Here is a 27,624-nt window from a genome sequence, read left to right as displayed (position 1 = left end):
GGTAGGAGCCCCTGGCGGGGGTGTCCCCAGCCGCGTGGTGATTTACCTCTCCACCGGCTGCTCCAGATGCCTGAAACAATGTACCTGCTAGGGAATGGTGTGTGACTGCTCTTGCAGCTTCCTTTTGCTTCCCTGTCAGAAAGTCATTTTTCTGCGGGGAAGCAAAGAAATCTGCGAGGGACATACCATCATACCATACCCTCCATAAACTTGTCAAGCTCAGTCTTGAAACAAGTTAGATATTCCCCCCCACCCCCCAATACTCTCCTTTCAAGGCTGTTCCAGAACTTCACTCCTCTGATGGTTAAAAACCTTCATCTAACTTCAAGCCTAAACTAATTGATGACCAGTTTATATCCATTTGTTCTTGTGTCCACACTGGCCTCTAACCTTAAATAACTTCTCTCGCTCCCTGATGTTTATCCCTCTGATCTATTTGTAGAGAGCAATCCTATCCCCCCTCCTTTGTTTCATTAGGCTAAACAAGCCAAGCTTCCTAATTCTCCTCTCATAAGGCAGATTTTTCATTCCTCTGATCATCCTACTAGCCCTTCTCTGCACCTGTTCCATTTGGAATTCATCTTTATTAAACATGGGAGACAAGAATGCTCACAGTATTCCAGATTTCCAGCTAGGGCCTGCCTCAAAGCCTACTACAGTCATTAAGAGTCTTCCTATTCACTTCAGTGGGCTTTGGATCAGGTGAATACTGAGGTTAGCAAATAGTTACAGAATACAGCCCAGTGATGCAGTGTGTGATTGTGTACTGAAAGGTCCTATTTCAGGGGTTGGCAATCTGCTGCAAATGTGCTGATTTTTAGTGGCACTCTGCTGCCAGTCGGGGTCCTGGCCACCGGCCCCGCTCAGCCCGCTGCCTGCCTGGATGAACGGAACCCTAGGCTGGCAGTGGGCTGAGCGGGGCTGGCGGCTGGGACCCCGGTTGGCAGGAGCCGGCAGACAGAACCCCAGACCGGCAGCGGGCTGAGCCGCTCAACCTGCTGCCGTCTGGGGTTCTGTCTGCTGGCCCCGCTCAGCCTGCAGCCAGTTTGGGGTTCCGGTCACCGGCCCCCTGCCAGCTGGGGTCCTGGCCACCAGCCCTGCTCAGCGCGCTGCCGGTCTGGGATTCTGGCCACCGACCCCGTGCCAGCCGGAGTCCTGGCCACCGGCCCCGCTCAGCCCGCTACTGGCCTGGGATACCAGTCGCCAGCCCTGCTCACCTCGCTGCACTATTATTTACTTTACATACAAAAATAGCTTTGTTATATATTATAGACTTATAGAGAGAGACCTTCTAAAAATGTTAAAATTTATTACTGGCACACGAACCCTTAAATTACAGTGAATAAATGAAGACTTGGCACCCCACTTCTGAAAGGTTGCCGACCCCTGTCCTATTTCATTGCATCTACGCCAGGAATAGAGTTAAACCTGCCATAACAAGATGAACTCTGAATTTCTTGGTTTATTAAGATTTAAAATCTCAGGTTTAACAATGAATTGTGTGTGTGTTTGTGTGTGTTTATTTGGTGTTAAGGGAACATTACTGCTATGCAATTGTTTTTCATAATCTTCTTTTCTCCCACCCTACCAAGCAACAGCAATGACTGACAGCAGGACGACTCCACCTACACCACAAAGAAACAAGGAGGCAAAGGAACTGAATCAGAGCTAATATCGAAGTGTCAGCCTCCTCACTTCAGTGTGAGATATTCAAAGCTGTACGACAATGCCAAGGTAGTGCACTCCCCAAGGGGAAGGAGGTCGGTTGTAAATAGAAAGATACTAGAGAAAACCACAGAAGACAGAAATACTGGTAAGCATTTTCCTTTGTCATCAGTCACTCCCCTCCTATTCTGCCCAGCGACATCAGTGAATGACAGATGTATTAAGCAGGGAGTCATGGGGAGTGTGTGTGTGAGGTGGGGGCGTTGTGTGTCAAGAAGTTGCTTGAATCACTTTCTGACCTACAGTAGCAGACAGGTCCACTGGGTTGCGCCAAACAGAGGGTGTGGAGATGACCAAGTGGGAACAACAGTAAGAAAATATGGCCAAAAGATGGAACATAAGAAAATTCAAATGTTAGCTGGTATTGAGGAAGCCTAAGAGGTTGTAGTTCCGCTTGCCTGAAATTAAAGAACATTCTCTTTTCCCCTATAGGTAGCTGACCTCACATTCCCCTGTAGGTAAACCAGTCAAAGTGGGTGGAGATAGCTCTCCACCTGGAAGACGCTCGAACAGGTGCTCACCTGTCTGTTCAGAGCTCTGCTCTCTAGTCTGGTAAGAAAATGATGGTCCTGAAACAGGGGTCCCCAAGCTGGCTGGGCAAGGCGAATTGCTTGGAGTTCTGGGCAGGGCTGGCTCCAGAGTTTTTGCCACCCCAAGGGGGGGGAAAAAAGCCGCAATCGGTGGCAGCTCCATCGCGCCGCTTTCTTCTTTGGCGGCAATTCGGTGGCAGGTCCTTCCCTCGGAGAGGGACCGAGGGACCTGCCGCCGGATTGCTGCCAAAGAGCCTGATGTGCTGCTCCTTCCCCTTGGCCGCCCCAAGCACCTGCTTGCTGGGCTGGTGCCTGGAGCCGGCCCTGGTTCTGGGAGGCTGACGCTGAGACTGTGTTCCCAAGAGGAGGGGAAACCCTGGGTGGGAAGATGACCATCCCAAGATACTAGCAATAATCAGGACACAAATTGGGTTGCAGGGAGGAAAAAGCTGCAACAAGTGTTGCAACATGCGGTGAATGGCACCACTATGCAAGAGGCTCTCAATGCCAAGAGAAGGAATATTTGGCAGAAGAGAAGGAATTTTGAAAGAGAGGTGTTGAAAGAGGACCCTGACTGAGACAGAGGAAGAAAAATGAGCCACAGCAAATGATCCCTGAGTCTCCTAGCAGGGACAAATATGGGATTTCTACGAGATGATTAGACCAGTTACTGTAGTCCTTGTCCACTCACCACAAGCATTTTAGCAGGGAGGCCTGAGGAAGAGAAGGCAGGTCCTAGCCTAGGATGAGAAGAGTGAGATGCAGAGAAGGAAATGAGGTGCAAGACTGAGGAAAAGGGCCCACAGATTTCCAAGTGGGGCCTAGATAAAGCCCTGTAAATCCTGTCTGAGAAGACTGGTCCCTAGAAGGGATGAAAGAGAAAGGCAGACCCATTTCCCCTGAGAAAGTTACAGCAATGGAGAAGGCAGAAGTTTTCCCTTTGTGTGCAGAGGGGAATGATGCAGCCACACTGATTCAGGAAGCACCAATGGAAACACCACCAGAGGGAAAGGAGCAGCTTAAAGCATTCAGGAGAAGGGGTTGAGGCTGAGAAAGCCAGAGGATGTCTACAGAAAGAGATGTGCCCATTAGAGCAGGGCTTCCCTGACTCACTGGGGAGCCAGGAAGCATCAAGGAGCTGCATCATCATCATCTTTCTTGCCACTTCCCTATTTGGGATCAGCAACTTCTATAACCTTCTTCCAAAACTCATGATCATATGACAAGCTGCCATACAGATTGATCTCTCTGAGGTCCACTGATATCCCGTCTGTGTACCAAGTCTTCGGTCTTCCTCTTGGTCATCTTCTGTCCACAGTCACTGAAAGTGCCATCCGACTGATGTAGCTCTCTGATCTCCACCGGATAATGGCCATACCCACATAGCCTGTACTCACTCGACTTGTCTTCAGTTGGAGCAACCTGCGTTAGGCCCCTTAGAACCTCACTTTGTTTCCTATCACAGAGAGTCCAACCATTTGACCATCTCAACATCTTCATTTCTGTGATGGAGAGCAGCCTGATTTCCTTTATTGTGGCTGGCAAGTCTGTTCTGTACATTAAGATGGGTCGAATGACAATTTTATACACTACCTTTTTAAAACTGTATTGGCATCTTTTTGTCAGAGAAGAGAGTTCAGCTTCCACATTTGTTCCACACAGCTTTAATACGATGTTGGTCATCACTCAGGAGAGCACTGATCTAAGGTGTTTAAATTTTTTCACTCTTCTAAGTTCTCTGACTGTGATATCCTTTATGGTAAGTCTTTCTCCCTCAGTTATCCTAACCTCATCTTACTAATGTTCACTCTTGGTCCAATCCACTCAAAACTATGGTGCCACTGCTTGAAGTTGGCTGGCAGGGTCTCACAGTCTTCCACTTATTGCTATGTGTGAACAGCATGTTCTGAGGTGGCTCCCTTTGTATATTCTCACGTATCACATCCATGACAAAACAAAAAGGGGCTGAACACTGACCCCTGATGCAGGCTAGTGTGCACTGTAAACTCTCTCTTGTAGCTCCATTTAGTTTGGGCTATGGTAGTCATTCTGTCATACGTACCCCGGATAAGACAGACATATCCTTCTGGCACTCCTCTCTCATAAACTGCACTAAACTAGTTCTGTTGGTACATGCCAGTAGTGTGTGTTTGTTTGTGTTTGAGGGTTACTTGCTGTGTGCTGAGCTTGTGTTTGTCAGTCTGTTTGTTTGTTTTGGTTGTTTGAAGGACCGTGTGCTGTGGCTGGCAGTTGGAAGCTGTGAGCTTCAAAGGAAGGTTTGAAAGCTAGAAGCCTCTGGTAAGTGGCTGAGCCTTAATCAGTGGGCGGGGCATTCATACAGGCCAGGGCTTTATAAAGCAGCGCACAAGCGACCAGGGAGCTTTGCGAACAGGGGCTGCTAACAGGGAGTTTCGCAAGGGAGTTCTCCAGGTGAAGGAGGAGCAATACAGCAACCTTTTGGGTCTGTTTGTTTGTTTTGGTTGTTTGAAGGACCGTGTGCTGTGGCTGGCAGTTGGAAGCTGTGAGCTTCAAAGGAAGGTTTGAAAGCTAGAAGCCTCTGGTAAGTGGCTGAGCCTTAATCAGTGGGCGGGGCATTCATACAGGCCAGGGCTTTATAAAGCAGCGCACAAGCGACCAGGGAGCTTTGCGAACAGGGGCTGCTAACAGGGAGTTTCGCAAGGGAGTTCTCCAGGTGAAGGAGGAGCAATACAGCAACCTTTTGGGGTAAGTGACTGTCTGTAGTGTGTGTTTGTTTGTGTTTGAGGGTTACTTGCTGTGTGCTGAGCTTGTGTTTGTCAGTCTGTTTGTTTGTTTTGGTTGTTTGAAGGACCGTGTGCTGTGGCTGGCAGTTGGAAGCTGTGAGCTTCAAAGGAAGGTTTGAAAGCTAGAAGCCTCTGGTAAGTGGCTGAGCCTTAATCAGTGGGCGGGGCATTCATACAGGCCAGGGCTTTATAAAGCAGCGCACAAGCGACCAGGGAGCTTTGCGAACAGGGAGTTTCGCAAGGGAGTTTGGAAGGGGAGCAGGAAGGGGGCGAGGGTCCCTTGCCGGTTCCATCTGTTTTCTCTTGATTCCCCTTAATACCTATAAAGCAACTACATTCTAACTGTTTGCTTAAACAACCCTTTCAGCTGACAGGGGGCTGCAGACGGGAGTTTGACAGAGGGAGGCTTACGATGGTTAGGAAGACCCGCAACACCTGTGCCAGCACTGCTACTGTCTCCTCCACCTGTGCCTGTAGCCAGACAGAGTGCCTAAGCATGGATGCCTCTACCCAGATCCTGGTGTGGTTTTGCAAAGACTGTAACTTGCAATTTCCACTTACGGATATCCAGGCTGGGGGGACCATCCAATGTGAAAGGTGCCTGCTGGTGGAATCTCTCAGGCAGCAGGTGAGAGAGCTACAGGAGGAGGTGGCTAGGTTGAGGAGCATCCGTATCCACGAGCAATTCCTCGACAGTGTCCATGTGGAGACAGCTGAGGTAGCTGTCCCAGTACACAGGACTGCTGATACACCACTGGTGGAGGAGGAGATGGCTCAGGGTGGACGCTGGCAGCTGGTTACTTCTGGCAGCAGGCAGTGCTCCACCCTTGCTCCGAACCCTCCTGCCGTGGTTATAGGTAACCGTTATGCTCTTCTTGATACAGGAAAGAAGGAATCACTCCCTACAGTAAAGGAGGAGAAGCCTCGTACCCCTAAGGCTGGAGAGTCTGCTGCCACCACTGCGAATAGGAAACGTAGGGTAGTGGTGGTCGGAGACTCTCTGCTGAGGGGGACGGAGGCGCCCATCTGTCGCCCTGACATTTCATCTCAAGAGGTATGCTGCCTGCCGGGGGCCCGTATCCGAGACGTTACGGAGGCATTGTCGAGGATTATCCGGCCCTCTGACTACTACCCCATGCTACTCATCCATGTGGGCACAAATGATACTGCGCGGTGTGACACTGAGCGGATCAAGAGTGACTACAGGGCTCTGGGAGCACGGGTGAAGGAGTTTGGAGCACAGGTGGTATTCTCTTCAATTCTTCCTGTTAAAGGTAGGGGCCCGGGCAGAGACAGATGCATCATGGAGGTGAATGCCTGGCTGCGAAGATGGTGTCGCCAGGAGGGCTTTGGCTTCCTAGACCACGGGATGCTATTCGAGGAAGGACTGCTAGGCAGAGATGGCGTTCACCTTTCGAGGAGAGGGAAGACCCTATTCGGACACAGACTGGCTAACCTAGTGAGGAGGGCTTTAAACTAGGTTCGACGGGGACAGGTGAGCAAAGCCCACAGGTAAGTGGGGAACATGGAGACCGGGGAAATGAGTCGGAAACAAGAGGGAGTGTGGGCTATATTGGCAGAGAGAAAGGAGAGTCAGGAAAAAACTGGGAGGAAAGATCAAACCAGTATTTTAGATGCCTATATACAAATGCGAGAAGTATGGGGAATAAGCAGGAAGAACTGGAAGTGCTAATAAATAAATACAACTATGACATTGTTGGCATCACTGAAACTTGGTGGGATAATACACATGATTGGAATGTTGGTGTGGATGGGTACAGCTTGCTCAGGAAGGATAGACAGGGGAAAAAGGGAGGAGGTGTTGCCTTATATATTAAAAATGTACACACTTGGACAGAGGTAGAGATGGACATAGGAGACGGAAGTGTTGAGAGTCTCTGGGTTAGGCTTAAAGGGGCAAAAAACAAGGGAGATGTCATGCTAGGCGTCTACTACAGGCCACCTAACCAGGTGGAAGAGGTGGATGAGGCTTTTTTCAAGCAACTAACAAAATCATCCAAAGCCCAAGACTTGGTGGTGATGGGGGACTTCAACTATCCGGATATATGTTGGGAAAATAACACAGCGGGGAACAGACTATCCAACAAATTCTTGGACTGCATTGGAGACAACTTTTTATTTCAGAAGGTTGAAAAAGCTACTAGGGGGGAAGCTGTTCTAGACTTGATTTTAACAAATAGGGAGGAACTCGTTGAGAATGTGAAAGTAGAAGGCAGCCTGGGTGAAAGTGATCATGAAATCATAGACTTTGCAATTCTAAGGAAGGGTAGAAGGGAGAACAGCAAAATAGAGACAATGGATTTCAGGAAGGCAGATTTTGGGAAGCTCAGAGAGCTGATAGGTAAGGTCCCATGGGAATCAAGACTGAGGGGAAAAACAACTGAGGAGAGTTGGCAGTTTTTCAAAGGGACACTATTAAGGGCCCAAAAGCAAGCTATTCCGCTGGTTAGGAAAGATAGAAAATGTGGCAAAAGACCACCTTGGCTTAACCACGAGATCTTGCACGATCTAAAAAATAAAAAGGAGTCATATAAAAAATGGAAACTAGGACAGATTACAAAGGATGAATATAGGCAAACAACACAGGAATGCAGGGGCAAGATTAGAAAGGCAAAGGCACAAAATGAGCTCAAACTAGCTACGGGAATAAAAGGAAACAAGAAGACTTTTTATCAATACATTAGAAGCAAGAGGAAGACCAAAGACAGGGTAGGCCCACTGCTTAGTGAAGAGGGAGAAACAGTAACAGGAAACTTGGAAATGGCAGAGATGCTTAATGACTTCTTTGTTTCGGTCTTCACCGAGAAGTCTGAAGGAATGCCTAACATAGTGAATGCTAATGGGAAGGGGGTAGGTTTAGCGGATAAAATAAAAAAAGAACAAGTTAAAAATCACTTAGAAAAGTTAGATGCCTGCAAGTCACCCGGGCCTGATGAAATGCATCCTAGAATACTCAAGGAGCTAATAGAGGAGGTATCTGAGCCTCTAGCTATTATCTTTGGAAAGTCATGGGAGACGGGAGAGATTCCAGAAGACTGGAAAAGGGCAAATATAGTGCCCATCTATAAAAAGGGAACTAAAAACAACCCAGGTAACTACAGACCAGTTAGTTTAACTTCTGTGCCAGGGAAGATAATGGAGCAAGTAATTAAGGAAATCATCTGCCAACACTTGGAAGGTGGTAAGGTGATAGGGAATAGCCAGCATGGATTTGTGAAGAACAAATCATGTCAAACCAATCTGATAGCTTTCTTTGATAGGATAACGAGCCTTGTGGATAAGGGTGAAGCGGTGGATGTGGTATACCTAGACTTTAGTAAGGCATTTGATACGGTCTCACATGATATTCTTATCGATAAACTAGGCAAATACAAATTAGATGGGGCTACTATAAGGTGGGTGCATAACTGGCTGGATAATCGTACTCAGAGAGTTGTTATTAATGGTTCCCAATCCTGCTGGAAAGGCGTAATGAGTGGGGTACCGCAGGGGTCTGTTTTGGGACCGGCTCTGTTCAATATCTTCATCAACGACTTAGATATTGGCATAGAAAGTACGCTTATTAAGTTTGCGGATGATACCAAACTGGGAGGGATTGCAACTACTTTGGAGGACAGGGTCATAATTCAAAATGATCTGGACAAATTGGAGAAATGGTCTGAGTTAAACAGGATGAAGTTTAACAAAGACAAATGCAAAGTGCTCCACTTAGGAAGGAAAAATCAATTTCACACATACAGAATGGGAAAAGACTGTCTAGGAAGGAGTACGGCAGAAAGGGATCTAGGGGTTATAGTGGACCACAAGCTAAATATGAGTCAACAGTGTGATGCTGTTGCAAACAAAGCAAACATGATTCTGGGATGCATTAACAGGTGTGTTGTGAGCAAGACACGAGAAGTCATTCTTCCGCTCTACTCTGCTCTGGTTAGGCCTCAGCTGGAGTATTGTGTCCAGTTCTGGGCGCCGCATTTTAAAAAAGATGTGGAGAAACTGGAAAGGGTCCAAAGAAGAGCAACAAGAATGATTAAAGGTCTTGAGAACATGACCTATGAAGGAAGGCTGAAAGAATTGGGTTTGTTTAGTTTGGAAAAGAGAAGACTGAGAGGGGACATGATAGCAGTTTTCAGGTATATAAAAGGGTGTCATAAGGAGGAGGGAGAGAACTTGTTCACCTTAGCCTCTAAGGATAGAACCAGAAACAATGGGTTTAAACTGCAGCAAGGGAGGTCTAGATTGGACATTAGGAAAAAGTTCCTAACTGTCAGGGTGGTTAAACACTGGAACAAATTGCCTAGGGAGGTTGTGGAATCTCCGTCTCTGGAGATATTTAAGGGTAGGTTAGATAAATGTCTACTAGGGATGGTCTAGGCAGTATTTGGTCCTGCCATGCGGGCAGGGGACTGGACTCGATGACCTCTCGAGGTCCCTTCCAGTCCTAGAATCTATGAATCTATGAATGCCCATACATCTTTTTCAGGTCCACAAAAACCACCCAGTTGCCATCTCTTTTCTCTGAACTTCTCTATGAGGATTCATAGCACAAATAAGGCAACAATCCTGCTCCTTCCTGGCATGAATCCATATTGACCCTTCCAAATTTCAACCATTCTGTGCAGAGGCTTTTCAATAAACTTCTCCCACACTTTCAGACGTGTGCCATCAGCTTAACTGGGTGATAATTAGTACACAGCGCACTAGCTCTTTTATGTTTAAAAATAGGCACCACAAAGCTTTATACCATTCCCATGGCATTTTTTTCTTAAGAATATAATTGAACAAACTTATAAGACACGTAATGCCTTCCCTTCCCAGTGACTTCACAGCACCCACTGGTACTTCATCGGGCCCAGGTGCTTTCTCCTAAGTGCCTCTGCAACCTCTGTCTTGTGTATGTAATCTGTCATGTTCTGGTTTGGCTTATGTGTTCTTAATTCCTCCCTTGGGTTCTTCTGATTCATCACTCTTTCAAAATAATCACACCAAACTTTGTTGATTGATTCAACATTAGTTTGCAATATACCACATTCGTTTGTAATATAAGCAAACACATTCACATCCCTTGTCATTTTCTCTCTTGCCTTGGCAAGTCTATAGATGGTATTCTCTCCTTCATGTCCTCCACCTACTCGATTATATAGGAGGCCATATTTTTAGCTGTTGCAACACTTCCTTTGAACTCCATTTTTGCCTCCGTATGTGCCATCTTATCACTGCTCAAACCAATAGCTTGCCATTTTTTGAACATTATCTTTTTCCCCCCTCAACAGATTCTTTAACTTGAAGGTTCCACTACCAGGTTTCCCTTCTTATCCTTTTTGGCACTGGTTTCATCACTCCTAGGACTTCATGTGCTGTTTCCAGAAAAGATGACTTGAGTTTGAACCAACTGTCCTCCACACAACCACGTGTGTTGTCAAGAAGTCTACACATTATTCCTGGTTTCAAGTGTTTTTAATTCCCGTCTGTACATTTCCCCAACCTAGTCCTTTCTGGTGCCCAGGAGTTCAGGAGCTTCCAAGGTCTCTGCTCTCTCAAGGCAGAAAGGAGAGGTCTCTGCTGTCTCCCAATGCACTCATAAGGTGTACCTTACAATTGATTATTCATGATCGGCCTTTTCTTATTAAAGGGAAATAGATTTCAGTCTTGCCACCAGTGTTCCCTCAAATTTTTCCCACGCAACTGCGGAATGAATTTTGTTACGTGCACCAATTTGGAGGTGATGTGTGACACATCACCACTATATTGATGCACACAACAAAATTAATGTGCTGGGGCTGGGGCCAAGGGGTCTGGAGGTTGTGGGGGGGCTCAGGGCTGGGGCAGAGGATTGGGATGCGGTGTGGGGTGCGGGCTCTGGGGTGGGGCCAGGGATGAGAGGCTCAGGGATAGGGAAGAGGGTTTGGGTGTGTGTGTGAGGGGGTACAGGCTCTAGGGTGGGGCTGGGGATGAGAGGCTCGGGGATGGGGCAGAGGGTTCAGGTGTGTGTGTGGGGGGGTGCAGGCTCTGGCTAGGGGTGCGGGCTCTGGGGTGGGGCCAGGGATGAAGGGTTTGGGATGCATACTGCCCGGGAGCTATGGCGGGGAGAGAGGACTCCCCCCCAGCAGCACCTGGGCTGGGGGAAGGGGGGAGAGGTGCCTTTCCCCTGGCTGCGGCAAGTCCGGGGCAGGTCCATGTTGGGACCGGTGGGGAGAGGTGTCTCTCCCAGGCGTGGCAGGTCTGGGACTGGGGGAGAGACAGCTCTCCCTGCTGCAGCCTGAGCCCCTGCACGGGGCTTAATAGGCGGCCACACAGCTTAGGGGGAACTTAGGTCTTGTGTCCTTTACTTTGGCATAAGTGATGATATAGATTTCCTTCTTCTGAAAGTGTGTTCACTTTCTGATCTCTAAGTCCAGTGCCAGACAAGTCTGTAGGGACATTCCCTCCTCTCCCCCCGCTCCAAGTTTCTGGTTCCAATGTCATGCTCTCCGTGGACTATTTCGTATCCAGCCTTCACAGTTATATCTGATCTGTGTGCATTTAGATCTGTTCTGGACAATTATCTTCTTGTTGGATGGTATGTTTCCAATAAGGCACAGCAACTCATCACAAAAACTCCTCTTTTAACCCTCTCATACCTGTGATGCATAATCACTCACTATATGGATGTTACCTCTTCCCAGCACATTTTAACACATCATTTGGCCCAAACTTCTGGTAACCTCTACCACGTGACTCTGCCAGGTTTCATCCAGAATAACTCCAACAACGCTGGGGGGTAAGGGGGTGTTTGAATTCCCTGAGTAGTAGATTTTGTAATCCTCCTCCAGCACCTCGGCTTTTCCACCTTCCCATTTGGTCTCTTATACACATGCCACATTTACTCTTCTTCTCTTTAGGATCTTAGATAGCTCCTTCTTCTTCCAGTCAGTGTGTGTATGCTCCACATCTGAGCTTAATCCGCTTACTCACTTGCTTCTTTAACTTCAGTGGCCGTTGCCCAGTTACAACAGTCAGGCCAGCATGTTATACATTGTTTTTGGGGAATGCCCTACTCCTCTGGCATATATGTGACATGGCCACCAATTTACAGGAGTATATCCGTTGGATGAGCTTTACAGGTCGGCTGTCCAAATTGGAGTTTCCCCTCTCCTGAGTGAGCTGCCTGCCAAAGCTGACAAGCCCCACCTGCCCCAGCAAGACTTATTTTAAGGCATTCTTTATTTGGCTTGACATCCTCATCCTAGAGCATAAGTGGTATTTTATAGCAGTGTCTGCACCACCAGCTACTCCATCCCACCTTACAGAGAGATGTTGACAGTGAGGGGCTGCAGGTATTTGCATAGGGCAGCCAGCTGTCTGAATGTAAGGGAGACAGGTCTCACTCTCAGAAACAGAACCCACTCTCCAACGCCTGGTCTACACTACATGCTTAGGTCGAATTTAGCCATGTGAGGTTGATTTTAAAATGAATGCCTCTACACCAGTGGTTCTCAAACTAGGGCCGCAGGAAGGTCCCTCGGCCCGCACCACTTCCCACAGCCCCCACTGGCCTGGAGCGGTGAACCGCAGCCAGTAGGAGCTGCGATCGGCCAAACATGCGGATGCGGCAAGTAAACAAACCAGCCCGGCCCACCAGGGGCTTTCCCTGAACAAGCGGCGGCCATAGTTTGAGAACCACTGCTCTACACAACCAAACCTGTTCCGTCGATTTAAAGGGCTCCTAAAATCGATTTCTGTACTCCTCCCCGGTGAGGGGAGTAGCGCTAAAATCGACCTTGCTGGTTCGAATTTGGGGTAGTGCAGACACAATTCAACAGTATTGGCCTCCAGGAGCTATCCCAGAGTGCTCCAATGTGACCGCTCTGGACAGCACTTTGAACTCCAATGCACTAGCCAGGTACACAGGAAAACCCCGGGAAATTTTGAATTTCATTTCAGCGTGACGAGCTCAGCAGGACAGGTGACCATGCAGTCCCCTCAGAATTGCAACCGAGCCCCAGCATGGACCGAAAGGGAGACACTGGATCTGATTGCTGTATGGGGAGAAGAATCTGTGCAGGCCGAACTCCGATCCAGCAGAAGAAATGCTAATATATATGCCAAAATTGCACAGGGCATGGTGGACAGAGGCTACAACAGGGACACACAGCAGTGCTACGTGAAAGTTAAGGAGTTCAGGCAAGCCTACCAAAAGACAAAGGAGGCAAATGGTCGCTCCAGGTCAGAGCCCCAGACATGTCACTTCTATGATGAGCTGCATGCAATTCTAGGGGGGGGACCCTACCACTTCCCCACCACTGTCCGTGGACACCTGCAAGGGGGGAGTCTCATGCAATGGGGTGGAGGATTTTGTGGATGTGGAGGAGGAGGAGGAGAATGTGCAGCAGGCAAACGGTGAATCCGTTCTCCCCGGCAGCCAGGACCTTTTCATCACCCTGGAGCCAATACCCTCCCAGGGCGAATTGTTCCCCGACCCTGAAGCTGGAGAAGGCACCTCTGATGAATGCACATTTGTAACTACAGTACAGGGGTTAAAAGCAATTGTGTTTAATGTTTGATTTGCCCTGAAGAAGTGGGATGCATTCGCGGCCAGTATAGCTACTGGAAAAGTCTAACATGTCTGGGGATGGAGCGGGAATCCTCCAGAGACATCTCCATGAAGCTGTCCTGGAGGTACTCTGAAAGCCTGTGCAGAAGGTTTCTGGGGAGGGCTGCCTTATTTCGTCCTCCATGGTAGGACACTTTACCACGCCAAGCCAGTAGCAAGTAGTCTGGAATCATTGCAGCGCAAAGCATGGCAGCGAATGGTCCTAGGTTTTGGTCGCATTCAAGCAACATTCGGTTTATATCTTTCTGTGTTAGCCTCAAGAGAGTGATATCATTCATGGTCACCTGCTTGAAATAGGGGAATTTTTGTAAGGAAACAGTAATCCCCTCTGTTTGGTGATCCCTGGTCATGCTGGGCTGTTTGCACTTGGCTAAAAGGAATCATCCCGGAGAATAGCCACGTGGGTGTGGGTGTGTATGCTGCATATCCACCTGAAAACGCAGCCCCTCCTTTTAAATATGAAACCCAACTGGCATTGCTTGCTATGGGAAACAAGGGCACTGCAGTTTGAAACCATTCCCACATGTTATGAAGGCATAAGAAGCCAACCCCGCCTACCCATTGGCTTACCATGGATGCCTGGAAACCGAATTCTGTTGCCCAACCATGTGTGATGTGTCACTATACTGGCAGGACCTCAATATAAAAGGGAAAATGCGACCTTGTACCTAAAACACATGTGCTGTCTGCTGTGAATTGCTTGATTCACTGTGAAAGAGTCTCCCTTTTGTTCTCAGAAATGTATCATCTTAAATTTTACTCGCCCTTTTTATCCCCCCACAAATGCAAATGTTTCTATGCTCCCCCTATCATCTCTCTCCCTGAGGTTATTGCAGATTAGAAGGCGAAAAAAAACACGCTCGCGATGACATGTTTTCTGAGCTCATGCAGTCCTCCCGCACTGATAGGGCACAGCTTAATGCATGGAGGCATTCAGTGGCAGAGGCCAGGAAAGCACACAGTGAGCGTGATCGGAACACGCAGGAAGAGATGCTGAGGCTAATGGGGGAGTAAACGGACATGATGAGGCATCTGGTGGAGCTGCAGGAAAGCCAACAAGAGCACAGACCCCACCCTGCATCCACTGTATAACCGCCTGCCCTCCTCCCCAAGTTCCATATCCTCCTCACCCAGACGCCCAAGAACGTGGGAGGGGGCGGCTTCGGGCACCCAGCCACTCAACTCCAGGGGATGGCCCAAGCAACAGAAGGATGTCATTCAAACAGTTTTGATTTGTAGTGTGGCTACAATAAGCACTGTGGCCTTGTCCTTCCCTCCTCCCCAACCCCACCCGAGCTACCTTTCACTAGTCAGTGTTGTCAGTGATCTCAAGATTTTTTTAATAAATAAAGAATGAATGGATTCAGAACAATAGGGACTTTATTTCCTGTGCTAGCTGTGGTCGAAGGGGGGTAGGGGGATTGGCTTACAGAGAAGTACATTCATCAAAGGGGGTGGCTTTGCATCAAGGACAAACACAAACTGTCACACTGTAGCCTGGTCAGTCATAAAACTGTTTTTCAAAGCCTCTCTGATGTGCAGCGTGTCTCGGTGTGCTCTTCTAATTGCCGTGGTGTCTGGCTGTTCAAAATTGGCCGTCAGGTGATTTGCCTCAACCTCCCACCCAGCCATAAACGTCTCCCCCTTATTCTCACAGATATTATGGAGCACACAGCAAGAACAATGGGAATATTGGTTGTGCTGAGGTCTAATCTACTCAGCAAACAGCGCCAGCACCTCTTTAAACATCCAAAGGCACATTCTACCACCATTCTGCACTTGCTCAGCCTATAGACTGATCCTTACTGCTGTCCAGGCTGCCAGTTTACGGCTTCATGAGCCATGGGAGCAAGGGGTAGGCTGGGTCCCCAAGGATAACTATTGGCATCTCAACATCCCCAACAGTAATTTTCTGGTCTGGGAAGAAAGTCCCTTCTTGCAGCTTTTCGAACAGCCCGGAGTGCCGAAAGATATGAGCGTCATGCACCTTTCCCAACCATCCCACGTTGATGTCGGTGAAACGTCCCTTGTAATCCACCAGTGCTTGCAACACCATTGAGAAGTACCCCTTGGCAAGGTGGTCCAGTCCCAAGATAGGAATATGCATTCCGTCTATTGCCCCACCACAGTTAGTGGATGGCTTTGCTGCAATGAGGTTCCCTATGACCTGCACATTTCCAGGAGTCACTACCCCTGTTAGCAGAAGGTTATTGATTGCCTTGGCTACTTGGATCACAGCAGCCCCCACGGTAGATTTGCCCACTCCAAATTGATTCCCGACTGACCAGTAGCTGTTTGGCATTGCAAGTTTCCACAGGATATCATAGCCACTCGCTTCTCAACTGTCAGGGCAGGTCTCATCTTGGTATTCCTGCGCTTCAGGATGGGGGAAAGCAACTCACAAAGTTCAAGGAAATTGGCCTTATGCATGTGAAAGTTTCGCAGCCACTGTGAATCATCCCATACCTGCGACGCTATGCGGCCCCACCAGTCTGTGCTTGTTTGCTGGGCCCAGAAGCGGCATTCCACTGTATCAACATGCCCCAATGCTGCCATGCTATCCCAATTCCCCCATCCCATGCTTTCAGGAACATCTGTGTCTATGTCCTCCTCACAGTCGTCCTCGTTCTGGCAGCTCCTAGCTAGGTTCTGCACATACTGCAGGATAATGTGCGAGGTGTTTACAATGCTCACAAAAGCAGTGTGCAGCTGAGCGGACTCCATGCTTGCCGTGCTATGGCGTCTGCACGGATAACCCAGGAAAAAAAGGTGCGAAACAATTGTTTGCCGTTGCTTTCAAGGAGGGATGGGGGGTGGGGAGACGGACGACATGTACCCAAAACCACCCGCGACAATGTTTTTGCCCCATCAGGCATTGGGTGCTTAACCCAGAATTCCAATGGGCAGTGGGGACTGTGGGATAGCTACCTACAGTGCACCACTCTGTGAATCGATGCTAGCCATGGTATTGAGGATGCACTCGGCTGCTCTTAGTGGGGACATGCACAATCGACTGTATAAAATCGGTTGCTAAAGATCGACTTCTATAAAATCGACCTAATTTTGTAGTGTAGACATGCCCTTAGAAGAGGTCATGAGGGCGGATGACCATTGGTGACAAGAAACTCTAGTGTTTACAGCAGGCCAGAAGGTATTGCTTGCTGCCAAACACCTCCAGACCAGGCAACTCTCCTCCAAATTGGACCACCGATTCCTGGGAACCTACCCAGTGTGCCAGCAGATTAATCTGGTTACCTTCAAACTTCAGCTTCCGCCATCTCACAAAATACACCCCGTTTTCCATGTTTCCATTCTGAAGCCTATACAGAGAACCCCCTTCTCTGACCAACTCATACCACTGCCTCCACCAGTTAAAATCCAGGGTCATGGGAATATGAACTGCATGACATTTTTAATGGACATGGGGCCACCCGTACTAGCTGGTGGACTGGGTAGGTTACAGCCCTGAAGAGGGCACACTTGGGAACCTGACTTGTATCCATGCCTCTGACCTGGTAGAGGAATTCCATGAGGCTCACCCAGATAAGCACTATCCCGAAGGGTGGTCTGAAGGAATAGATGATGTAAGAACCTCCAGGGCTAGAATCTGGGGCCCGGGGGGAGTTCTGGGCCACTGACCCCTTCACATCACCACAGGAGGATTACGCTAGGTTCCTGCAGGAGGACCTAGTCTGGCTGGGCTCAGTAGAAAGTACTGCCCAGTAGGACCTGAGTGGCAGCTTCTTGCTGGTACTAGTACTTAAGCCAGGAAGCCATGACAGGGAGCTGGCTCAGCAACAACCCAGACTGCCTGCCTGCCTGTCTCTGCTTCAGACCCCGCATGTAAGAGACTCCAGACTACAGCTTCTGACTCCACCTGCCTCCTGGCGTCTGGCTCTTGGTTTGCCCTCTGGCCTGTCCTGGAGTCTGGCCTTCTGACACCCAACCGAGCCCAACTTCCACTCTGACCACTAGATCTGACCACCTATGTCCCAGTTGTGACACCAGTTACTCCCTATTTTGTATTTATGCATATTAATGAAAAAAAAATTTATGCTCCAGTATCATGCTATAGGAGACACACAAAGAGCTCAAACACATAAAGAGGCGGAGAGGGTTTGTTTTTTTTAATATTATGCATGTTTATTAATTCTGTGCTTGGGAAGCTGCTGCATCTTTCCCTCAGGTTTTAGGGTGCAAGCTTCTTTTGGCGCTGTGTAGTGTACATACACACGTAGCCCCCCTAGCACAGGTATAAAGAGCAATGTAGGCCATGAGGCATGGCTTAGGTGAGTAAAGACATGCCTGAAGGGTGTAGGTACATGCCTGAATACACAACCTACCTGGCTTTCCCCTCGCCCAAGCCAGGCCTCCCTATCTACACTGCTGTTTTTAGCAGTGTAGTGTCCCGCTGTCTCCTTGCTGCTGGAACCTTTCCTTACTACAGGAAAAGTCTTCAGCAGTGGGGAAAGGCTCCGGCAGCTCCCCGCTGCTGGAGCCATTCTCCTGCCTCAGGGACAGATGTCAGCATGTCCCTGTTGCTGGAGTCTTTTTCTGCAGCTGGGTAAGACTCTGGTAGGGGGAAAAGGCTCTGATATGGGAGGGGCGGAGGGGGGGGGGCTGAGCCTTCCCTGCTGCCTCCCCCCTGCCAGAGCCTTTCACTAACATGTTGCTATGCACTGCAGTATGAACACAGCCTGCTTTTCGCTGTGGCATGAGGCTACACATACCCTACACGGTGCCACCAGTGGTGTGTAGTATAGCCATAGCCTTAGGGGAATAGGACTATAGCAACTACTTTAAAAGCATGAGCTTGAATGCAGCCACCATATGTTATTTAAAATGTGTTCGAGGAATCAGTGGGTACCTTCCTTTCTCCCATTACCCTACCTAAAGACAACCAAATGCATAGCTCCCCTATCTTTGACTTCAACACAGGGCCCAGCAGGCTAAATCTTCTGAAGAATATGTGCAACCCGAACACACTGGTCAGTCTGGTCACAGAGAGACAGAGAGCTGCTGGGCCCTTCCACAAAATACTCTGGGAGGCTGAAGAGGGAAAGGATGGTTGTGGAGGGTGAATGCCGGTTGAGATTCAAGACTAAGCTAAACTCAAAAGCCAGACTCTCTATAGGTCCTTCCCACCTGACTAGGATATGTTTGACACATTTATTTTCTTGGAGAAAAAACGTTTGGGTTTTTTTTGGCTGGACTCTAAAATCTATTGTAATTTTACTGTAATTTTTTTTTCTGGAGACCACTCGATTCAATATTCAGTATGAAATACTTTTATTCTTAGTTCCAAATGAAGAGAATCACGCTGAGCTATGGTGCAATTCCTTGTCAGTTATGGAATCTGGAAGACAAGCTGCAATAACCCAGATTCTTCCTCTCTCTTTTCCATTCATTACAGTGCCCATATTGGAAGGGGACTGAGCAGTTGTTTAGCTGGCATTAGGAGTACATCCTCCCATCTCTGCCAATAACGAGTAAGCAGAATTATTTCCCTTAACACAGCTGCTAAAATGACTAGAGATGGGGCAGGACCAGGCACCATTTCCTGGGGAGTATTGCGAGACACCAGCAGTACCTATTAGTAACCACTGAAGGAGGGAAACAAAAAAGCCTATTTCCCATTGTGACAAAGTCACAATGAGTGGACAAGAGATGTCCACATCCGAAATCATTTCTACATCAAAAGTGCTGAGAGCAGCTCCATAAAGTCTGAGAAGACTTCTGCATATTTAACGCCACAGGATCAGTAATACCTTGTGCTGAACAAAGACCCGAAGGGAAAAAATTACCCCAGGTGTCACTGCTTAGTAGCCATATGCCTCTATACAGCAACAGATACTAAATTAGCTGTTCCAGGGTTCACATGGAATTTCTGATATTTCCCCTGATCTCTACAAATATCTCAGATCTAAGGTAGACCTAAAACTCCCTGTCTTTTTTTTCCTCTGCTGAGTTTCCAGCTTGTGAAATATAAAACGGAAGCTTTACTAGACCTTTGAGCAGAAAAGTACATGTAGCTCTGCTGTAAGAACCTGAGAGAGTCTAACACCAATGTTCCAGACGGGAAAGAACATTTTCAAAGGGAGCAACATTGTCTAGTGGTTAAAACACAAGACAGAAAACCATGCCTTATAGTGACTGACTCAAGGAGCTCCATCTAGTTAGCTTAAGAGTATTAAGGGGTGACCCGATCACAGTCTAAAATTACTTACATAGGAAACATATATTTGATAATGGGCTTCTCAGTCTAGCAGACAGAGGTATAATATGAGTCAGTGCCTTGAAGTTGAAGCTAGACACATTCAAATGAAAATAAGGGGTAGATTTTTAACAGGGAGGGTCATTAACCATTGGAACAATTTATAGAGGGTTTTGGTAGATCTTCATCATTACTGGAAATTTGAAAATCGAGATGGAATTGGTTTTATTTTTTAATGATATGCTCCAGTTCAAAAGGAATTCTGTTAGGGAAGTCCTATGGCCTGTGTTATACAGGAGGTCAGACTAGAGGATCACGATGGTCCCCTTCTGGCCTTGGAATATATGCATCCATGAAAAAACAAAAGTCTGGGTTCTATTCCCAGGAGTCAGTGACTTACTGTGTGACCTTGGGGCAAGTTGTGAGGAAAAAGGTAAATTAAGAGGATAAAAGAACATTGCTGCCTCATTTCCACGATAGCTGATCCCAGACAGCTTTCTTATTTTTTAAGATAATACAGCTACTTGCCACTTGAATAATGTAAACTGGTGCTATCCCTAGAGGCCTGAAAGGATGTTGTTCTCTCTCTTTCACTTAATTGTTCCGTTCACAGAAAGGGCTGGGGAAGCTTGTTTTCCAAACAAACTTTCCCATCCAGAGACCGGAAACGAGCTCACCAAGGAACCTCCCATCCACAAAAATGATATTTTGTTCATGACTGCCATCCATCCATCCAAATACATGGAGACTGAAGGAACTGTCTGTCATATTGACCTGTTCTCTGCTAGTCACCCATACATGCTGTTTTCATAGAGAAACCTCTGCTACTGTATCTGCTCACTTTAAAAAAAACAAAAAACAAAAAACCTGAAAGTGGTTTAAGCCAGCCTCAAAAGCCACTCAGTCAGAAAATTTCTGTTCTAAGGTCACTGCCTGATTTATCATTTAATAAAATGAAAAACCAGGCAAACGCTGTTAGAAGAAACTATACGCCAGATCAGCATCGGAAGAAGCCTATGTTGCATCAGCCAGAGGTCCCAAATTTGAAATCCTTGTATCTCCTATTTACGCCCAGCACAGCTATTAGACTAAGATCACACAATTTTAAAAAGTGAGCTTTACATGTAAATCCAGATGATCTCATGTGTAAGTGAAACCAGAGCACTGGTTCCAAGGGACAAATGACAGAAAACCACACTCAGGCCTTGTGTATGCTAGACTTATTTTCCTAATTTCCTGCCGCTGCTGCCACCAGTTCAGCTTCACCAGTGGTAACATGAAGTGCAGACAATGTGCTGGTGCTGCTGGGATTCCAATCAACGGTGTCAAAGACCTGCTTTGACCATGGAAGATGGCACATTGGTTAAAACACTGGCTGGTCTACACTAGTGCTTCCCCTGGGGCCACTGCTAGTACAGCTATAGAGATGGTAGGAAATTTTAGTTAAGAAGGTACCCCTTAGATTGGAGGGTCCAGTGAGTTGGAACAATAACCCGGCTTTTGATGTGCTTTTGGGACTTACCTGAAGGCAAGCTACTCCTATGCCAACAGCTCCCATTATCAAAAGGTGATCTGCCAGGAACTGTTCCAGTTTAGTAATGCATCCTCCCTGCAAGCAAAATCATTGTGTTTACTATGAGGGATAATTCAACGGTGTTGACAAGATTTACTGTCCATTTCCTCCCTCTCACATACAGCTTTCATAGTTGTTACAGACAGGAAATTACAGCTCTTTAGTGTGTATAGAATTACAGCCTATAGACTTAAAATCAAGAGGAATGACAACAGGGGAGAAGGAATTCTACACTGACAGTAAAGCCAGGGAGGGTCAGTTCTGTTTATTGTGATGGTTTTTAACTCTGCAAACAGGCAACAGCACGCCCAAACTTGAATCCCCTTTGTAAGTCTTGGGATTTGCAGATTGCTAGCTGCCTAGTGGTCACAGCATCTTTGTGACTCAATGTGTGCTTTAGAGGGAGTTTATTATTTTGTATGGTTGTGTGTGTTTTGTGCTGTTAAAGAATAATCACATGCTAGGCTCTAAGCAAAGCGCCTGTGTGTGTTATAGGTTTTACACTTACCAGGCAGAGGCGGATTTACAGTAAAACACAGGGTGCCCTGGCATGGAGCCCCCCCAACGACAGGGGGCCCCAGGGCCAGGCAGCTGCGGGGGCAGAAGCCGGCTCCTGGGGCTCCTGCTGCAGGCTCCGCCCCCACCGGCAGCCAAGCTCCCCCCTCTCCCACCTCTTCCCCGAGCGTGCCATGTTCCCGCCCCTCCCTCCCAGCGCTTCCCCTGCCGCCAAACAGCTGTTTGCCAGGGCTCAAGTCGCTCTGGGAGGGAGGGAGGGAGAGGAGCGGAGCCGCAGCACGCTCAGGGAAGGTGGAGGAGGAGGAGGCGGCGGCTGGGCCTTGGGGAAGGGGGTGGAATCGGGGCAGGGCAGTGTAAAGGCGGGGTCCCACACTCCCCCTACACATACCCCTCCCCCCAGCCCCTGCCGGGAGCCACTCAGGGCAAGGGGCTGGGAGCACCCCCACGACCCCAGCCCACACCCTCAGCCCCCTTCCCTGACTCCTGCACCCCCGTCAAACACCCCCAGCCCCCTGCCATCCCTGACTCCTGCACCACCCACACATACCCAGCACCCCCAACCCTATGACCTGACTCCTGCATCCCCCCCACGTTCCCACCCCCACCCAGAGCATCGAATGGTAGCTCCTGCACACACACACACACACACACACATTCCCACCTGCACCCCTCGCACCAAATGGGAGCGGCCCCAGCTAAGCGCTCCACACCCCAACTTCCTGCCCCAACCCTGAGCCCCCTCCTGTATCCTAACTCCTGTCCAGACTCTGCAGCCCAACCCCCAGTCCGCTCCTGCACCCTAACTCCCTCCCAGACCATGCACCTCCAGCCCTGAGCCCCCTCACACATCCCCAGCCCTGACTCCTGCACCCCCTCACCCACTCCTAACCCCTTTCCCTCCCTGACTCCTGCACCCCCCCACACATCCCCACCTGCACCCCTTGCACCAAATGGGAGCTGCCCCAGGTAAGCGTTCCATACCCCAACCCCCTGCCCCAGCCCCCTCCCGCACCCTAATGTTTTTTTACATTTTTTTTTATAAAGCTCTCTTATCCAAAGCGCTTTACAATAGTTAGCTAACGGTACAAACAATATTTGGAAAGATCATTAAGTGGTCTGCCCAGACCCTCAGTGATTTTCAAGTGGTCTGTGGAAAAATAAGTTAGACAACAAAAACAATCAAGGTACCGCACTTTATTTTCATTTACTTCCTATTATTTATAGGAGGAGGATGAAGAAAAAAGAATGAAAAACAGAGGTGGTGGGGAGGTAAGAGAGAATGTTCTTTTTCTTGGCTGGGTCCCAAGGAGGGGCCCCAAAAATGAAGCTGAGCACAGGGCCCCGCTAACTCTAAATCCACCACTGTTACCAGGGGGCATCCTGAGGGAGTTAAATGGCTCACATCTTCGTGGGTGTCTAGGAGAGGGTGTGCTTAAGCCATGGGGGAGTCTGAAGGGTCATTACTGGGTCCAGCAGGGCGGCAGCTGGACAGCAGGTTCCAGCTTTTAGGAAGAGGTGCTAGACAGAGGGTCTTCACCCTGAGAATGTGCCTAGGGATCCCAAGAGTGGGGCAGTGGCTGGGCTCTGTTCAGGCTCCAGATTTAAAACACTTGAGGACCCAGCAGTTGAGTTTCCTACAGCAGTCTCGGGGGTGTGTGTGGAGGGGTGGGTGGGCAACTGAGATTTCTGACAGATTAGTACAGATTGAGACAGATACAGAAAAAGGGTTGATAGGAGTGGTAGTCCACAGAAGCACAGACATCTATTCAAGGTGACAACAGCCTGGACTGAATGTGTGGAAAACCCCACCCATGATCTTCGCCAGAGAACTAAGCACTGACAAGAATCTCTGGGGAGGCACAAGCTACTGAAAGAAGGATGCAAAACCCCAGTGAAGCCATTTTTTCCTTGTTTACAGGTCATAGGCTTTTTGCTGCCTTTCCACGGGGGAGGGACAAAATAGTGCCAATTACTCTTTTAGCAACGTGTCACAAATCTGCTCACTTTTCCCTACAACATCTCTGCATGCATATTGAATACAAATATTGCAGGCATATATGCATGTCATGAACTTGTTCCAAATACTTTAACTGGGGCAAACATATTTTCATTCCACACTGGATGTCATTTTCACTATTTAAAATGGTCAGAATGGACAGCTTCTTGCTAAATCTAAGATGCTAGCGGTTGCCAGATAAAGCCAGCAACTGGTTGGAACTCTCCCTGCTGTGGAGATTACGCTATTTTGTACCTTCAAACACACTTTCTCGTTAGTGAAGTTCCAGTAAGCTTATTTGGAACATCCACTGCAAGCAGAGCTGAGGCATTCCATGCTAGTAACAACAGAACAAAGGCTGAGAGCTGAATGTTCCCCAGCAACTGTGTGATAATAAAAACTGGGAATGGCAGAGCTCATTTTACAGCATACATGCCGGAGAGAGAAAGAGAAAAATGACTGCGTAAAAATGACACTTTCCTAATTAACAGATCTCCTCTCTGTGTATATTTAGAATAATTTTTCACTCTAGTCAGCAGATGTTAGGAATTTACTGCATTTTTATTTGCATTAGTCCTGCACAGCCAACACAGCTTGGAGAGAAGGAGCTGGAGTCTATTCTTTCCCATCAACTCAATTCCAATCAGTGACACCTGTGTAAACCCACTGAAGCTAATGGATTTGCACTGGTGTCGCTGAGGGCATGCTTTGACCTGCAGAACCTTCTTTTATTATTATTTGTACTGAGATAGCACCTACGGGACCCAGGCATGACCCAGGACTCCACTGTGCTAGGCATTGTACAAACCCAAAACACAAAGTCCCTGCCCTGAGGTGCTTACAATCTACGTGTTGACATAAGAGACTTGATGCTTCTCTCGCTTTCAATAGTGTAAATCAGGAGTAACGCCACTGAACGCAATGGAGTTACACCAGTGTAAGAGGAGCAGGACAGTCAAACATAGCACAGGCAGCAGCGTGAAAGCTTTCCACACTTCTGCCCATCACTGTGCCTCAATCCCCTCACCATACAGTCCCCCTGGCTTTCTGTTTTACCTATGGTTATTTCATTCAACAGCATTGTGTAAATCACAATGATGTCAATACTGTTAAGAAGTTAGCGTAATCTCTAATACTTTTGGAATGTCTGGGTTACATAGAAACTCTCTTTTTTAGACTGCATGAAATTAAACTAGTAACTAGTCACAAATCACAGAATATTTTGGGTTCAAATGGATTTTTAATAGGTCTTCTGTCTACCCCCCTGCACTGTGGCAGGATTGATTTTATTTTCCCTAACACATGCTTATTATCCAGATTAGAAAAATCTCAATGGCACACATGCAAAGAATAGAGGGTAATCTGTACACGTGAACGTGCAGTCTCACTCTGAAAAGTGACTCTAATAATGGAATTGGGGACAGGAGGGGGGGAGGTTTCAATATTATTGTCAATCAGACTCCTGCTTAGTCATGCTTTGTCTGCAAGTAAAAAGCCATCAGCCCCTCAAACTCCACCTGGGCTCTGAGAGGCAAGCTGGATGCTTTCATTCACACAAATCAGCAACTGTAACCGAGGATTTTACTAGCCAGGGCTGTCAATCCATCCCTTTTCACTAGCATTATATTCACTTTAAAGGTGACCTACAAAGGAAAAGAAGGTTGGTCTATTGCCTTTTTGGCTTTGTTATGATGCAGAGAGAAGGCCTGAAAGGCTTTAGATTTATTTACATTTATTTTTTTTCTCTTTGTTGTTTAAATGAGTAATGCAGGTCTTGTCTATCAAATTTATCCTAGAAGACTCTGTGGATGCCTGAAGACCAAGTAAAATTAAGGCATTAAAGACACTAAGAATGTGAAACCTCGGCGCTTCAGCAGAGAAGTGACTTTTACTCAAGCTGTTTTATATTCTGTGTTTTGTTCATTTTAAATTCATTTAACTCAAATGCCTGAAAAACAATTGAGAGAAAAGTTCTCTTCGGTAAAGATTACATATACCCACAATATACCCACCCTATTGATTAAAGGCTGAGATAGCTCCCAACCTATCAGGCCAATTCTCTGATTCCTTGAAGAAGCCCTCCAGCAAGAAACAGGGAAGAGCAGACTTGATGTTCCTGATATTTCTGAGTCAAAAAATTAGCAGAAATATCCCCGTTCTATTTATATTTTTTTGTAAAAACCCATGAGTCCTTCTTTATACATCATAGTGAACTGCAACATAGGCACATGTAATGTGAATGACTGACAACTGCTGTGATACCAAATCTAGAACTGACACCATCTCTATGATTGGGCAGGACAGTCTTAAAGCAGCTTCTGGACTGAGGGTGATATAAACTAATGAGAACTGAATTTTGATTGGCCAACTCTCCCCCACCCAGAGAAGCACATCTGTTATGGTAACTTTTTAAAATGCTTATCTGTCAGTGTCAACCAGTAAGCTAAGGACTTCCATTTTTTTCTCCTCCAGTGTTTGGAAATAGGTTTTCATCCATTAGTTCTAGAAGCAAGTATAAACTGAATGTGTATTAAAAGGAATATGTATAAAGTGACACGGTACTTTGTAGAACGCATAGTTTTATATTTTTCTGTTGCCACTTGTAATGCAAAATCAATATAAAATATTTATACACAAGGAGATAAAATATATGATCAGTGCAGTACACTGAAGCAGAGAAAAGCTTAGGAAGAATGATGCCTTCAGAGTTTTAAAGGGCTTCTGAGCAAAGAATCAAGTTTTAAAATTAGTTTCTGCTGCTGGATGTAACACACACTGTGCCAGGGAAAGCAGCAGTGTGAAACAGAGAGTGCTTTTGGTGTTAAAAGAAAGAGAGAAACCCTACCCCAGGAGGTAGTTATGTAATTTTCTTTGCTTCCGTCAATGCAAAGTACAGCAGGGACTTTAAAAAAAAACCCCAAAGCAGCCTAGACTTTAATACTTTCAAGTCCCTTTATTGCCTCTCTCATGTTTATCATTAAACAACTGCAAATATTGGCACTGAATTTGAGATCAGTTGAATTTCTAGCCTGCAAGCAAAGACTGAAGCATGAATATCTCTGAAGCATCTGGCCAACATTCATAAAAAGACTTCTAAGGAGATGCTTTAAAAAGATCTGTAGCTAGGTTTTTTTAATATCACTTCAAGAAGCCCGAGTCTGATCCACAACGAGGTTTCTTGGTACTTGTTCATTCGGTAGTCAGTGCTGTTTAGCTGGGGAGGATGTGTGGACTAGTGGGCAGAGTGCAGGACTGGGAGTGAACTCTTTCCCAGAATTTTCAAACCCACGTGCCTAAAGTTAGACTCCTAAACGCACGCTTAGAATCCTAAATATAAAGTGGCTTGATTTTCAGAATTGCTGATTAAGGCAATGAGAGATGCAAGTGCTAAGCATGCCTGAAAATCAGAACATTTTTATTTGGGAGCCTAAATATGGATTTGGGAGTCCAACATTATGCACATTGGTCTGAAAATTTTGGCCCAGGGGCTCTAGCCCTGTCTCCTCAACTGACACACTGAGTGGCACTGGGGAAGCCACTGATCCTGACCATGCCATCTATTCTCCATCTCTAAACAGTGTAGAAACATACCTTGAAAAATCTTCCAGCTAGTGTAAGAAGCTTTCTCTGGGAAGTAGGGAGGAGGTAGACCATCAATTGCTGTATTTGAGTTTTTATTAAGAAAAGATGTTTCTAA

At 47.2% G+C, this 27,624-nt stretch overlaps 1 protein-coding gene across 6 annotated transcripts in view; it reads right to left on the bottom strand.

Moving 5' to 3' along the window:
• TSPAN11 (tetraspanin 11) overlaps nt 1-27,624 on the bottom strand; it is a 198,278-nt gene that overhangs the window by 46,904 nt on the left and 123,750 nt on the right. For all 6 annotated transcript variants that reach the window (XM_054039563.1, XM_054039584.1, XM_054039555.1 and 3 more), the window contains one exon: nt 21,365-21,451. In XM_054039563.1, the coding sequence (XP_053895538.1) occupies nt 21,365-21,451 (87 nt within the window). The remainder of the gene's footprint in view (nt 1-21,364; nt 21,452-27,624) is intronic.

Source organism: Malaclemys terrapin, chromosome 1, assembly GCF_027887155.1.
Source record: "Malaclemys terrapin pileata isolate rMalTer1 chromosome 1, rMalTer1.hap1, whole genome shotgun sequence".
NCBI classification, from domain to species: domain Eukaryota; kingdom Metazoa; phylum Chordata; order Testudines; family Emydidae; genus Malaclemys; species Malaclemys terrapin.
The sequence above is the reverse complement of the archived record's forward strand: the minus strand, read 5'-3'. Positions and strand labels throughout refer to the sequence as shown.